At 42.8% G+C, this 16,840-nt stretch overlaps 1 protein-coding gene across 1 annotated transcript; it reads left to right on the forward strand.

Annotated features, from left to right (window-relative positions):
- The first annotated feature begins 1,995 nt into the window (after positions 1-1,995).
- Positions 1,996-13,700, forward strand: LOC139048708 (uncharacterized). The gene is made up of 7 exons (XM_070523204.1): positions 1,996-2,105; positions 4,493-4,685; positions 4,760-4,957; positions 8,879-9,081; positions 9,780-9,939; positions 10,649-10,786; positions 11,478-13,700. Exons 2-7 carry the CDS (start codon positions 4,493-4,495, stop codon positions 11,486-11,488), a joined length of 903 nt encoding a protein of 300 aa, XP_070379305.1. The 5' UTR covers positions 1,996-2,105; the 3' UTR covers positions 11,489-13,700.
- The last annotated feature ends 3,140 nt before the right edge of the window (positions 13,701-16,840 follow it).

Here is a 16,840-nt window from a genome sequence, read left to right on the forward strand (position 1 = left end):
TGCAAAAGTTAGAAGCACGAATTATTTGCAGTCTCGCGGAGGAACAGTGGCTGGCTCTTATGAAGGCGAGGGCGGGGCTTCAGTGTAGACTTAAGTTGTATCCGACTATAGCAGCGTTTTTTTAATTAGCTCTGGAAGAATTATACAGAAATATATGTTTGTGGAACCAGTGGCGTAGCCAGAAATTTCGTTCGTGGGGGGCTCACTTTGCAGCTTGGCCTCCTCCTTATAGAACTAGCCGAGAGATCACAATATATATATATATATATATATATATATATATATATATATATATATATATATATATATATATATCTGCCATTCAACAACCTTGTTTACATTTTCGTACATATGCAACGACCAGGAGAAAATCTCAATGACGATTTCCTTTGTGCGAATGTACTGCGCAGGAGAAGCTGTCATCGGTTTTGTATTGCGAGTAATTGCTGCGAAATTATAGTCGCAACAGAGAGCACATATAAAAAGCAGGAGTTCTGCAACATATACGAGGGCGAGTCAAATAAAAGTGAGCCATTGCGAATATATGACAAACGAGGTACTTTATTTAAAAGAAGTCACCATGAGTATTTAGACACTTGTCCTACTAACGAGACGCGTAATTCCCGTCTTATAGAACTCCTTGGGTTGCTGCCTCAAAAATCTGTAAATGACTACACGTCATCTTCAGACACGAATCTGGTTCCCTTGAACAGTTTTATCAAATTTTACCAAATGTGGAAGACGCAAGGCAACAGGTCTGGGCTGCATGAGGGATGTTGCAGCGTTTCCCACTTGAACTTTGCCAGTTTTGTATTAACCACATCAGCGACGTGGGAACGGGCAAAGTCGTGAAGCAAGATGTTCCGAATGCTCAATTTTCCACGTCCCATTGGACCACGAATATCCTCTGGACGTCCCGATTAGATCCCAACGTCCAAGTCCCAGTTAGGACGTCCACTGGATAACATGAGGACATTACTTTCGGGATGGCCTATTTAAGATATCCTTCGGACATCCACAGGATTAAAGTTTTGGGATCTAAACAAATCCCAAAGCTTTGATCCTATGGATGTCCGAAGAATGTTCTCAACGGGATGTCCCATACTGGACAATTGTGGGACCGACACACAATTGAAGATATGTACTACGTGATCATATCGCAGGATGTTAAGTCTCTTCCACGGCTGCCCTCAGCGCACGCTCATCCGAAAAGACATGTCAGACAGCAATGTCACATATGAAGCTGCCACACTCAGATGCATGCAGCCGCGCGGGCTTCATTTTGAAAGCGATCTCCTTTGAGGGCACAGTCCAGGTGGGCCGACGGCTCATACCTTTGCGTACGCTGTGTTCTCATCGCTCAGTTTGCGTTGGAAGCGATCGACAGGCAGCACGAATGCCACTTAATTCGCTCGCTGATGCTGCTGCAGCGATTGCTCACGCCTGCGTTTTGACAGCGTGGGTCCGCGGTTATCGAGTGCGAAGTGTTCATGTTTGCCTGTGCGCGCTGACATCATGCTAGGTAATTTAGATAGTAAGCCAATGTTTGCAACAGCGCTTTCTACTCGCGGCTGATGCGTATGGCGCGGCCACGCGATCCGTCTTGAATACTTCTGCAATGCGGACAGTAGGCGTCAAGGCGCGCTGAAGGCCGATGGCGTCGCATGTGCTATTAGCACATACACGCATGCGCGTCACCCGCGTTCACGAAGTGAAACGTCACTGTGACTGTTTTTCTTTTTTTGCTTGCGTCGGCACCATGACATTCGCCCACCGCGATTCGCGATTACAAAGAGCGAACTGAGAGGGCGAGCAGCGAGGAGTGCGGGGTGCTTAGAGGCCTCACTTGACTATCCGCGCCTCGCCACCTACGTGCCCCTTTCCCCTCGATATGCGCCTCGCACTCCTTGCAGCCACGTGTTGAGCCACGTGACCCGGCGGACCCGGCGCCTATAGTTGGTTCAGTTGGTTCCTTATTCTTTGCCTATATGTGCAGCATTGTAGCTTCTGTAGTTTGTCATAGGTTTTGCTGCTGCGTACGTTGGCCTCAAACAGGTGTTCTGTGGTACCGTTCGGTGGCGTGCGAAGAGCTCTCTTGCAAAGATGTGAGTATTCCTTTGTTACCTTCATCCGATTAAGGTTCAATTTTCGAAAAAGAGTTTGCGCGCGCTTGGTACAGTTTCCATATTGTCTTTTGTTTGGTGACGCCCGCGCCACGCGTTTAGGCGCGAAGTGTATTTATTCGATGTCGCGTTCTGTTGAACTGTACGTCTCCGAAAAAGCGTGTCGAGAGGCGAAGAAATCTTTGGCGCTTCTTGAGTGCTCAAGCGAGCACCCGTTGCAGGATCAACGTCCGCAAGAACAGCCGCCGAAGCAAGTAGCCGGAGTTCCCCGCGATGTTCAGAATAGAACTGACGCCGTCATTTGCGATGCAGTGGACAGCGGCGAGCATCGGCGTGCCGATTTTCATACACGCTCACTAGAAACATATGCTGTCGACAATGCTTCCTATGCGGTTGTTCAAAGCAGCCCACTTTCTGCGAATCCTGTCGACAAGGAGGAGACACACAGTGTTGACAAAGACATCACGGAAGGCAACTTTCGAGAAAAATTGCGAATGTGGGCTGTTCAACACAATATCAAAAGAAGGGCAGTTACAGATTTACTGAAGTTGTTACGAAGCCATCCCTCTTTAGCAGAACTACCCGAAGACGGTCGTAGCTCTTCTCCGCACACCGCGCCAAGCGCAAGAGAGGTGCGGGTTAACACCGTTAGAGCCCGGGGAATATTGCCATTTTGGGCTTAAAGCTGGGCTGCTACGCATACTGTGTCATGTCGAACACCCGCCTTCTGTGATCCCCTTGTCGTTCAACATAGACGGTCTTCCGTTATCGAAAAGTTCGAAAATGCAGTTGTGGCCTATTCAGTGTATTGCCCACGCCTGTGGCGATGGAACACCGTTTCTTGTTGGTGCCTTTGCCGGGCTGTCAAAGCCAGCATCCTCGAGGGAGTTTCTGAGGCCATTCGTTGTAGAGTTACAAGAATTGATTTCGGAAGGTGTTGCTGTAGATGGCAGTGTTGTTCAAGTAAGTGTGAAGGCCATCATTTGTGATGCTCCTGCACGAGCCTTTGTAATGGCAACTAAAGGGCATGGTGGCTATAGTGGCTGCCCAAAATGTACTGTGGAGGGGACTTATATGAACGGAAAAGTTGTGTTTCTTGAAATGGACTGCCTCCTACGCACAAACATTAGTTTCAGAGAACAACATGATAGTGAACATCACAAAGGGGATTCCATTCTCCTAGATTTGCCAATTGACTGTGTGGATGATGTACCCCTGGACTACATGCACCTTGTGTTGCTAGGTGTAGTTAAGAAGCTTCTGACGTTGTGGACTTCAGGACCACTACCCGTACGCTTTGGGCCACTCCAACGTCAAACTTTCAATGAAAAGAGCAGCCTTGTGCGAGCTTCTGTTCCCAGTGAGTTTCATCGCAAACCACGAGGTCTTGATGAATTAGACCGCTGGAAGGCTGTTGAATTCAGGCTTTTTCTTTTTTACACTGGCCCATTTGTTCTTAAATTTTGTTTGACAGACCGCCTGTACCAGCACTTCCTCGTCCTTCATACCTCTCTCTCTGTACTTGCTAATCCGCAGCTCTGTCGCCAACATGCTGTGTTTGCTGGAGAACTCCTGCGTTGCTTTGTCAGAGACTTTCGTGATTTTTATGGAGATGAGCACGTTTCCTTCAATGTGCACTGCCTAATACACCTTTTTGCCGATGTTCAAAGATATGGGCATTTAGATTCCTTTAGTGCATTTCCCTTTGAGAATCATATGCAGACAATCAAGCGACAGCTGCGAAAACATGGCAAGCCACTGCAGCAATTGTACAACTGCTTGGTGGAGTCCCAGTCTGAAGCAAACATCGTCCATCCATTGGATGAGAAGCCCGCACTGCTCCGTCAACATACACACGGTTTGCTCCTGCCGGGGTGCTGTCCTCCTCAGCACAAGATGCTATCATTTAGGGAGTTCACTATTTCTCTAAGTGACAAGGACTGCTGCTTTCTGCAAAATGGGCATGTTGTTTTGGCTAAAAACATTGCCCACTTGAAGGCCTCAAATGAACCATGCATTATTGGTCCAGAATTCCTAGTTAAAGAAGAGTGGTACACCGTACCCTTCAGTTCATCCAGACTTTGCATCTGTGTTGTGTCTTCCCTATCTCATCCTAAAATATGGCATGTACGCAACTTGCAAAAAATGGTGATGTTCCCTTTCCGTAACAAGTATATAGTGTTGCCACAGCTGCATACTGCCTAGAAACCAGACATTGCACCTGTGTAGGAGATTTTAGTCTCATTGTTACTGCAAGTAGCTTCTGTTATACATGGTTAGTGCATTTTGAGTGCTACTGCTATTGTGTGAATGCAGCCATTAATAAGACATGATCGTAAAAAAACTCTAAGCATAGTTTTCTTTTCTAGATGGCATATGCAATCATTGAGTTTTTGGCCCTGCAAGAAGTTGAAGTGGTACCATCAACATGGATAAAAGGGAATCGGTGTGCCTGGCCACCAGAGCACATTAAAGGAGACAAGATTGTCGCAATGGTAAAAAAAGCAGCAATGCCGGATGCTTCTTGGAAATGCTTTGAGGTGTCTGTAAAGGCGCTGTTTGGTATGTACCAGTCGCTAGCTGTGGAGCTTTGTGTAAAAATACAAGTACTCACAGGGGGTGTTCTTACATCTCAGGAACCTATGAGTTGGCAAGGAGAAAGCTCAACCGAAGTGAACAGGACTCAGATTTGAACACAGACTCAGATCTTCCACGGAAGAGATCAAGGAAACCACCTCAGCCATGGTCAGACTCTGATGACTCCGAGGCATCACAAACACCAGCCAAAACGCAACGAAAAGGAGCAGTGCCTGTTCCTAGGAATTTCCCACTGGGTAAACTTTCTCGTCATTCTGTAGGTGGCACAGGGCAGCTCCCCTGTTTGTAATAAATTGTAAGTAGTATAATATTTTGTATATTGATCTCCCAGGACTGGCCTCTGCTGAATGTGGAGAATAATCTGAAGGCTGCAGTGAAAGCAAGAAGCTTCATTTCTTTTTCTATTTACTAACAACATGCCGGCAACATTTGTTTAAAATATCGCTCCCAGTGCTGTTGGCCAGTACAAGCTGTATCTGCCTGTGTTCAATGCACGTTTTATCTTATTCGTGTACTGCATCCTTTTTTTTATCACTCTTTAAGTATGCCAAAATGCCCCAACGAACTTGCCCATTTTGCTGCCTTAAATTCCTCTCACTTATTTTGTGTGTGTGTATGTGTGATAAAGCACTTTGATCTGGTTCGTGGGTATTGCAGCTACCCAACTGGCGGAAGGCAATCTGTGCTACAAATAAGTACATGCAGGCACGCACAAATAAGACCACGCTGAGAAAAGGAGAGGATCAATTATTATGGGGAGGCATGGTCTGAGCTGGCAGAGTACCCCATCTGTTCTTTCTTCTCTCTCGCTTTACGAAAGAATCTTGGCTATGCCACCGGCCTTTAAGGTGTCTCTCTTTTGTGCTAAGAGCTTATGGTCATGTAGTGTAAGAGAATTAAGTAATTAAATCCAATGAAGAAAATTTGCAAAAAGTTATGACCTTTGTTTACTTTCCTTGGCTACTGTTGGGGTGAAATGAAAGCAAACATCGGAGTGCGTGGTGGAAGCATAACTTAAGGTACAGTTCACGCCGTTCAGTCATTGCCATTGACAGACATGCACATCGTTCGACCGCACTGCGTGATGATGCTACCCGCATGCTGCAATACTTTCACGTTTCTTTCATTTGAAAGTGAAAAGAGGTGACTTTGCAGTAATGATGAGGTGCACGCTATAGCAGGTGCATTGCTCATCACGTTTCATTTGATGTCCATAGCCCGTAATGTTTTGCCGCACCATAAAATAATACCCACCCCATACTGGGGCATTATAGCTTCTGTTTTCTTCATTTCTTTTCTCGCTTTCAAATAATAGAGAACTAAAACAGAAAAAAAATTGCAATATAGGGGGAGCATCATTGTGCAGTATAGTGAAACGGGGGTGTGCCTGTTAAAGGTGATGACTGGACAATGCACACTATACCTTCAGTTGTGATTCTGCCGCGCGCTCCGCTGTTCGCGTTTCATTTGACCTCAGTAGTACAGCAAACCACCATTTGCTGCACCTTGAGGGTCCAGTGTAGATGTTGCTTAATAACGTCAGTACTTGATTGAAGTGGCAAGTAGCAAAAATATAAAATATAAGCAGACTTTCAGAAGAATTGAGGTTCAGCCGTGCTTGTAGACATACGTACTTGGTATATTTTAAGTGCAGTGACAGAACGTGGACAGGCACATACACACACAAGCAGACATCAACAAAGGCTTGGTGACTGATAAGCATATAGGCATAAATATGTGCACCTCTTTCTAATAAAAGCCTTGTGGAAGTTAGTCTGTGTGTCTACTTGGGCTTGACCCTGTTCTGTCACCACACTTGCCTTATTACATGGCACGATTGCAGATTTTAGTACAGCTGTGAGCAGGTCTTGTTGCTTATGCAGGTGATTTTCAGGAATTGGCATCACTTTGTGAGAAGGACACCTCTTGTGTGGGTAAGTATCTTTTGTCTTTGAGCTTGTTGTCAATGCTTATGTAATGCCAGTGCATGGTTGCAGCTGCATATGTACCATCCCACAGTACACACAAGAAGTTCATTTTTTGTCTTGGCTAGAAGCATTAAATACTATTTAATTGGAGAGGAACACTTCATTATATTTCTATGTTGTAGCTGTGAACTACAAGACCAGAAAGATAGGGAACTGTGCAGTAACTAACCTTGCAGAACTAAGAGATAAATTTTTCTTTAATAATAAACTGTCATGAGCTATTCTAGGTTCTTTGTGATACTTGTTTCCCCTTATTTATCACTTAGAAATGTTCGTTCTGGTTGTCACTATGTATGCAAGCATATTCACTTTAAATTAGTGTATAAGTTATCATTATCAAAACTGTTTAAAGATCACAGCATGTCAGGTGAGTTCACAAGAGGTAAATAAGGCACATCAAGAATTGGGACAGCCAGATGATTGTTACATATTGATGGGACTAGATTGAAATGTTGTCCTAGAAGAGTTTATAAGTTGTAGTGCTGAAGGCATTATCATACATTTATTCTGCTCTTCATCTATATGGAATCTAAAGCTACTCTGTTTGTCTAAACATATTATTCATTTTTTTTGTCACTGACAACACTTATTGCACCATCATTCAACTCTAGCCTGTCACCTTGCCAGATAATATATGTAAGCTTTGTTTAGTATTGTATTTTTTGTAAACCAGAATAGTGTTTACAGAACGAACTGACGCAGACACAAAGGGATGACAACACTTTGTAGACCACCTTGTTAACATCCCACAGAGAGGGTATTGCAGTAATAATAAAGTGATTCTTAAGTGCCTCTGGAGAAAGCATGCTGAAAAGATGTTGAACTCATATGTTTACTTATTATTGGTCATTCACTAGTATTACAATTCATCATTATATTACAAGTTAAATGTAGAATACATTATGGTAACAAAAAATTGCTTGTGACCCTACATGAGATTACGCGATAATTTGCATTTTCTTCTGGGGCCATTTTATGCATAGAAGTAAGGACTTTGTATGCTGTGTGCATAATTCTCAGAGCAATGTAGCTGAAATTTCTTTTTCTAGGTCAAGAACGCTCGCGTCCATTTGACTCATCACCCGCGAGAGATCAAGGTAACTCATTGATAAACACTTTTGTATATAAAGGAAAATATGGGGGATGATCGTGTAAACCAGTCAAGAGTGAGTAAAATGTTTGTTCTAAAGGAATCTTCCAAAAAGAGGAATCATTCCAAGCTAACAATTATCTAACAAAATTACTTTAAACGGCCGCAAAACATGTATGTTGACAGGTGGTAAAAACAGTAAAATATGTTACACTTTCGTTCTAGAAAGTAAACACCGATTTGGATACAGTAGGTTTACCAAAAGTCTCTTGTAGACTAAATGGTGCATTGGGAGCTTATGTGAACGGAGCACATGAGACTAGCAATGATTCCTGTAAAGGTATGTTCGGTGTTAAAGAGGGTTAATTGTTTGAGCCTAAATTTGGTTTTGCTGTTTACTGTATTCAAGTTTCCTTTTGTGACATGCATAACATTCATTTTGGATTGGTGCTGCTGTTAGTAAATACCTCATTATTATTCAGTTAAGGTACTTAACAAGGGGCCGCTATATTAATAATATAGGGAAATTATTTTTAATTGTGCACGCAAACAAGATTTCCTAAGGCTGATGCATGCTGTACCACTTGTGTGAAAGAACTTGTTTATTGTATCTTTGTCCTTACATCCTAGTCGAAGGACGCTGAACAGCAGTAAGCTGCAATATTTAATATTTTTAGGTAACATTGTTTCTGCTTGGAATGCCAGGCTACAGAACCTAAATTAACACAGAAAGCTGGGTGAGTTGGTGACTGAACATATTCCTAGGGATGCACAGTGCAACCCGGACGAAGGACAAAAGGGAGTATGCTCGGACGAAAGGAAGCGCACTTGTATCGTCCACTTCCTTTTGTCCTTCGTCCGGGCTGCGCTGACCACCCCTAGGAATATCTACAGAACCTGACACTTTGCGGACAAGTTAGCTTGATGCGGAACACCATCTTTAATATAAGGCGTATTGCTGCAGCATTTGGCAATTGCCTTTGTGCCATGAGTTTATTTGATACCCTTCTTGTGTAGCGGATAGTGCAATACTATCTAGCATGTTTTGTTGCATTATGCTTTCGTCTTTCTGTTTGTAGACTTCAAGCAACACGTTCTTAGGCTTCTCAACATCATCCGATTTACACAGCAGCAACATGGAGAGATGCTTAACAAATTATGTGAAGTATTGCCAGCCCACGCAGTGATTACAACGTTGCCACTTATTGACAAGCCATTTGATTCCTTGGATAGGCTGTTAGCCTTCAGTGAGCAGCTTGACAAAGAAAAAGTTGCAGTACTGGTAAGTATCACCATGCATCTTTTAAATTGAAATGTGGGCTCCAATAGTCAAAACTGATGGTAGTTCCCGGGAAAATGACCAATTGAAGCAATTCTCTGCTATTATGGTTGTGTGTGTGTGTGTGTGTGTGTGTGTGTGTGTGTGTGTGTGTGTGTGTGTGTGTGTGTGTGTGTGTGTGTGTGTGTGTGTGTGTAGTTGAGATAGTATGCAATATTTTTTTTTGGATTAGCATAGGAAGTTTTAATACAGTATATATATCAAAATATCTTATTGTATGTGCTCAAGAAATAGAGAATAATGTGAGTTATAGCCTTATCATTTTCTACAGCTTTTTCCAGTAGTCTGGGCAGTTTATTGTGTATTGGCTAGAACAATAAACCATCAGTGCTATAAACAACTTGTATGATGCCACGATTTTACTTGCTGGCTCTGAACACAGGTGTATTGCTAAAAGGGCCATGTCTATAGGGCGCGCATCCTAATTGAGGGTGCACAAGAATTCAAAGATATTTCAGCACTGATAAAAGATGAGCTTCTACTTGAGGACCTGCAAAGTACTTTTTGTCAAGATATTCTTTCATGACAAAGTATGCAAGCTGTTCTTTCAGTGGTGTGTAACAAATTCTAGGTTGTAAAAGATTAAGATAACCATGTGTGGTCCACACTGCATTTTCTTCAAGTTCCCTGTCATCTTGCAGGTGCGTGAGCTCATGCAACTTGGCGGAAAGAATGCAAACGCTGCAACCAAGCGCATGTTGGCACACCTTTTATCTGACGAGCTGGCTTCAAAGTTCTCTTGGGTTGGAAGAAAAAACAAACTCAATTTCTCAAACCTCAAAGCTTCAAGTGCAATCATCGGTAAGCCTGATACTGTGTTTTCTTCTGCTGATAAAGCGAAATTTGAGACAGTTGCAACACTGCCCTGCTATTTCACATGGTTATGGGGACTTTAGGAAACTAATCGGAGCATGTGCACTCATTGTGTCCTGCTTCGTGACCAATTTTTCTAAGCAGCTCGCTGTGTGCAAGCACTTCATAGTCATTGTTTATTATTCCTCTTGAGTGCATTTCTGCCAAGTGCTTGCATTGTTTCGTGAGTTTGTTTCAACTGTTATGCTATGTCTGAAGTTCAAGCTGCGGCAACTGCCAATACGACTCATTTGTGGCCAACTACTGCTAAACATAGCTCTGACTTGGCACATGTTCTTCCTTAGCAGCATCACTTCCACATATGCCTTTAAGAAATAATAGTCCAGCAGTAGGATACGATTTATGTCAACTTTGTTCGGCACATAGTTCAAATACTGCACACTAAACATGTTACACAAAACGGACCATCAATGCAATACATATGCAAATTTTGAGCGCTAATGGGAATATGAGATTTCCTTAGCAATGTGGCATTCGGTACATACTGTTACATGAATACAGATGAAAACAACTTGTCTTGGCTTTACAAGATGCATTGTGGTTTGTCAATGCCGGCAGCATTCTTGTACATGTGTTGACACTGTTGAAGAAAATGTGGTTACTACACTAACAATATATATATGTTGGTGGATTCCAGCTGCTGCAACACAGTTTCCGCAAGGAACCACAACGATTGTTGAAGATGCCATCAAGTCATGGCTAAGACATGCGCCAGAAAGGGCATCAGGTGCCCTGAAACAACAGCCTGCAGCATCCATTGAAGACTCAAATGAAGGTAAATTTTTTTAATGGAACTATTGCAGTAGTCTTCATCGGCCTCTCACAAGAGCTCGTAATCTGAGGTGCGACCTTCAACTCAGTGTTATATGCCACTATGAAGTCCTACGGTGCCTCGAATTCAAATGAATCCCTTATTTTTTCTTTGGACGTGTTTTATTCTGTAGAAGGTGCACACAGTTTGAATACAGGTGATAGCTGGTGTGAACCTCCTGCCCGACCTGCAGCCTTCTACGCACAATTTTCTTTGCCTTGGTTAAGTGATAGTGAGCATACGCACAGGGAGTCATAAGAACATACGTGCCTTGCGAGGGAGTATATTGATACGCATTATTTATAGCGTGTGGAATAAGGTGGGGGTATAGAGGGAAGATTGCATAAGGTGTGTGCCTAGTAGTCAGCAGGGTTGGCAGTGTGGCCTTGAATACAGTGTGCGTTGACACCTTGAAGCTAGGTTTTGCGCAGTAATTATGTGTTTGTATCACCTCACAGGCTTTCATTGCCTTGTGAACCTTTTGGAGTTCCTAATGGCCATGAATGAGTCTATGCTTTTAGGTACTAACTCATTATGGGAGCAGATGCAACACAAACAAGAGCAAAGGAAGAACATGTTATAGGTTCAATTGTTTTACTGAATGTTGTATACTGGCAACAAGTAAAAATGGATTTCCTTCCTGTCTTCCCATCAGATGCTGAATGAGTACCCTCCTTGCTAACTGTACTCCAATCCCTTGCCACTGCCATGGTATCAGCGTGCCCGATTACAGCAGCTACCAAGTACCCAAAGGTCTTCACAGCAGCACTGAGTTACTTTTACTCTTCGTATTTCAGCATTGTCTTTTTCTTACATTTTTTTTCTACTGATGCTGTTACCGTAAAATCATTCCATGTCGAACTCCGTGGAAAACTCCACCATTTCTCATTTTTTTATTAAAGAATTGTCTCGCTAGGTATAAAGAGATGAGCTAACAAAATTTCTTGGGTGAAATATTTTGTAAACGAGAGGGCCACATAAATTTCATGTCTAAAAATTTCTTAAAATATTTTTTAGGAATTCAAGCTTTCTTTAGAAAAAGTGTACAATATTAGATCCAAATAAAATTTCAAGAGATGGTATGCTTTAGGTGCAGGTCTAACGTAGTAGTTCCATGTTTTCCTAAGCTACCATTTTTGTGTAATTTATCGAATTTGGTCGTTTTTAATTTTGTGAGGGAAGAAAAGTTTTGTTTATGCAAATCTCCTTCAATGGAAGCATAAGTTTATCTAACCAAAAGTGCATGTCTTACAACAATGCACAAAACATTAAAACTATGGCTGTGCTTTTTCTAACGCCTGGATTTGCGTCATTCAATGAACTTTAAGTTGCCCTCTCATGTCGAAAAATTACTTTCACCTAAAATATTGCGGGACTGCATTCCATTTCTTTAAACCTAGTACAAACTCAATTTTTTTAGAGAAGGATGCATTGCTGTGGATTGACCCTAACAATCTCGCATTGCTGCACTCATGCTGTTCATTCAGCTGATGTATCGCTGTTATTTGCGAGTTATTCTGTTTATTCATTGCTGTGTAAAAAGCTCAACCTCATTGCTATCACTCTGCAGATTACTTTTAATGCATACCCATTGTAGGTTCTTGTGATTAATGCTTCTTGCCACAAGAAACGACAGATTTTTTTTTCTTCTTCAGAGCTCTAGTGGTTAGTAGTAGCCAAAATTGAGGTACTGATTTGTGTGCTTGCTTTTTCATAAGCAGTATGTCGTGTCAGTGCTCATTATCCAGGAAACACATTCATGTCTTTGATACTGATTCATTTCTCAGAGTTTTTGGCTTTTTCACCTGCAACAAGCTCTAGTCAGTAGTGGTTTTAGTCATAGCAGGTCGTTGTTTTGTTTATGCTACAAGCTACAAATTGAGGTACAAATTTGTTTGTCTTTCTTTATATGCGCTAAGCAATGTGTGATCAGTACTCATTATCCAGGGAACACTTTCATGTGCTTGAGAAGATTTATTTATTTGAGCTTTCAGCTTCATTAACCTATAGCAGGCTCTGATCTGTAGCAGTTCTAGTCATAACACGTGATTTTGTTCTCTCTATTAAGCTCTGATCATTTTGTTGTGGGCAAATTAGGATAAAAATTTGTATGTTTCCGTTCTTCGTGTATTAAGCAACACAGTGTGTTCAAGTTTCATGTTCTTAATAGGTTGATTTTTTGGAGCTCTTAGCTTTATCTTTCACCCGCGAGCTTATTATTCAATCACATTCATTCTCTTCATATAGATTTAATTATCTGGTCGTTCAGCCTTGTTAATTCTATTTTATTCTTTGCTGTTGTTGATGTCAATAGTTCCCTCAGCAATTTTTCAACCCACGCTGTACTCATGTGTGGACTGGTGTTGGTGTGCTTAGTGGTGGTTGCGTTTAAGCATTTTTAAAATTTGGCCTGGATGATCACAGATGCTTTTTTGGTTACTTCCATTGCAATTTCTGTGTTGCAGTTGGACGTATTCAATTGTATTTTGGAGAGAACTAACACTTGTGGTGTGGTGCGTCAGCTGTCTTAGTATGCATTTAATTGCTTTTGCCTTGTATTCTCAGCCTGAAAAGTGTTTGGTGCTGTCTAGTTTTGTTCTTGTTAGTAATTTTGCTTGCAAATTTCATTTTGATGTCATATTTCATGTAACAAAAATGACGGTGACCTAATAAGTAGCATTGGCTGTAGGCTACTTGCTTTGTTTGAGCTGCACCTTTTTATGTTTTCCATCACATTCAGGGAATGACAGCTCGAACCAGTATTTCTAGTCATCTTATATAGCTTTTGTAACAATATTTGCAAAGTATTTTTCAATACTGTTACTCTGCTCCGATCAAACATTTTGATATTTTGTTGCAATAAAATATTTTGACAAGATTTGTTGATTATGCATTGAGCTTTGTTCATGTTCAGTGCACTGATGAACAAACCACTCGCTGTGGGATGTACTACGATTTTATTTTACATATGGTATTTTTGCATGGCTGGCTCAGTAGCAGTAGTAGGTTGTTACTGAAGTTGCAGCTTTACCAAAATACACAGGCTTTTAGGTATGGTTAATTTTTCTTTGGCACTGCCTTGTATCCTTTGGCAAAGGTTCGCTTCCAGTGCAGTGCGCTAGACCTCAACCTTCACTAAGCCATATGATACAGTACATGCGACGGGCCCTGCTGATGAAGCACAGCAGGCTGATAAGCCTTGCTTTTCAATTCTTTGTACACAGGGCAATAAATTTCAGCCACTAATCGCATAAGTGCAGCCTCACTATCGTCAAGGAGATTCATAGATTGCCGGCATAGCTTACACAAAACTTCACTAGGGGTTTAAAAGGAATATTCCTGTGGACATCCTGCACTTAAAAACATACTGTTTAGAAAATCTAGTGGTCATTTTCCTTGGGCAAACGTATTTCTGAACGTCCAGTGGAAATCCCACAAGTGAACGTATAGTCCTTCGGACATCCACTGGTCACTTGCTTTTGAAATGTTTACTTCTGAACATCCAGCGGACATCCTGCACACTATATGTCCTAAAGGTATACTACTCGGGACATCCACTGGACATTTGTTAAAGGAAAAGCTTATTTTCAAATGTCCTATGGACGTCCGAATATTTGATTTTGACGTACGACGGATGTTCGTTGGATGTGCAATTCTCTTGCGCCGGACGATCCTACGGACATCCGTAGTACATCATCGGGACTTCTAGGGATGTCCGACGGACATCAGAATATCCTTTGTGGGACATCCCTTGGACATGCACTGGATATCTGTGGTCCAATGGGGTCTTGATTGCTACACGCAGCCGATCCGACCTTTCACAATATCTGAAACGATTTAGAGTCTCTCCAGGTTTAGAAAATTCGATCAACAATGGCCCCTAACGATCTAAGAAGAAGTCGACACTTTTCCGGCAGAAATGACGGCCTTTGTTTTCCATGGGAGCGGCGAATTCAAATGTTTCCACTGTAAGCTTTGCGGTAGTGTTTCAGGCTAGTAGTAGCGGCACCATGAGTCATCCCCGGTCACAATTGCAGACAAAAAGTCGTCACCCTCATCTGCGGTTCTTTGACGTGCACTTAAATCTAAGTACACGGGTGTTTTCGCATTTCGCCACCATCGAAATGGAGCCGCCATGACCGGGATTCGATCCCGCGACCTCGTGCTCAGCAGCCCAACACCATAGCCACTGAGCAACCACGGCCTTCTTAATTGTGTTGAGGGTGATTGCACGGTGACTTTGGCCCGGCCATGGATCGTCTTTGTAACTTTCATGTCCTTCTTTGAACAGTTTGCTACAATGCTTCACAGTGGCCAATGGAACGCAATGTTCAACGCATACGGCAGCATCTTCATTTGTCGAAAACATCACGACACGAAGTTTTCAACTTTTGGAGTGTCCATTATGTCACGCAACCAGTGTTCAACCCAGTGTATGAGAGCATTAAAGAACATTTAACCTCACCTCTGCATGCCACTTGTAAATGAGATGCGTACGTTCTACGCGCATGCCTCGAAAATAATGAACCAAACCCTTATTGCGCGGGGCGGGTTGTCTCATTTGACTCGCCTTCGTACATTATAAATGCGGAGATACAGCTTGATAGAGGACAAAAAATTGTCACTGGAAACAAAGTTCACTGCGCATATGCACAAAACCTCGCAACAAGATATTTAAATATGCGCATAAGTCACCAATAAATCTACGTACCTAAGAAAGAGTCGCTATATATAATGCGTCAAAGAAGGCAAATAAACAGGTTGCGCAACCGCAGATTCACAGAACACAGCACCCCCCCCCCCTCCCTTCACTCCCAAAATGTATCGCGTGCGACGAAAAGCGGCGCGCTTCCTCCCCGCTTCCCTCCCTTGCGCACACAAGCCTGAGCCACCATCGTCGGCTCACACCCCCCCCCCCCCCCCCGCACGCGGCGCGCAGTCACGATGTTGTCGCCTTTGGCGTTTACTTATACGGAACATGAGGGCAACGGCAGGAATGAGCCTGGAGTCTTCATACAGCTGCTATTGCAATAATATAATAGCATCCGGCAACTGAAGCGTCCCGTGCCCCATTACTTTCAGCAAAAGAAGTAACAAAATCGAACTTTCGCCATGCGACAATTCGCTGCGCCGCAACAATGTCTTCTTTTTTTTTCTTTTGTGGGCGGGGGGCGGCGAAATTGAATAACACAATGGAAAGCATGTTGGCTACAATCGAATGCCTACTTTGGGCACCTAGTGTGGCTGCCGAAGGAATATCGAAGAAAACGTGTGACGCATGGTCCACAGAAAATCATACGCATACTGCTCGGTATCCTACACCGGCGAGACAAAATTTTCCGGAGAGGTTGCGCTCAAGCGAAGGCGTTGCAATCCGTCGAGTCCCCGCAATGCTGGCGGCGAGCGACTATGCATTGTTCCTTTTTCTCGTCTGCTAGCCGGAAAGCGTCCAAAACTCTGCCAGGTGAAAATGCAGTCGGCCATAGAAAAACAAACGCGCATCCAAGTGCGCCGCGCGATTGTCGATGCAGCACGAGAAAAACGCATGCGCTCTGGCTGGATCGGCAGCCCGCGGGTTGCGAGGAAAAAAAAAGGAAAAAAAATGAGAAAGAGGCTCAATATGTACTCGCGAATAAAAGTCTAGGTAGAAAAATAAATCAGAACCTAATTACAATGGTGGAGTTAGAGTCTTGACATGGATGCTTCGGCGCAGGTGAAGAAAAAAATGTTCATATTCTTTTCTGTGACCTGACGGCACCAATAAACCACTACAACGCTTTGTCTCATCGGACCTCGCTGCGCGCTTTGTCAACTTGTCTGATATTATGTCGATTCGGCTTGTCTCGTTGTATGGCCCGATGTACGACTTTAGAAAAGTCGATGCACCTTTGGCGTCAAATGTTTACAACAGCATTAAACCCACAAAGTACCTGAATTGAACATCTAAAGCACGACTTTGGAAATGTCAATGTACCTTTCGCATCAAAATGTTATGAGAACTTTATACCCACAATGTTT

This window comes from Dermacentor albipictus, chromosome 8 (genome assembly GCF_038994185.2).
Source record: "Dermacentor albipictus isolate Rhodes 1998 colony chromosome 8, USDA_Dalb.pri_finalv2, whole genome shotgun sequence".
In the NCBI taxonomy this organism is placed as follows: domain Eukaryota; kingdom Metazoa; phylum Arthropoda; class Arachnida; order Ixodida; family Ixodidae; genus Dermacentor; species Dermacentor albipictus.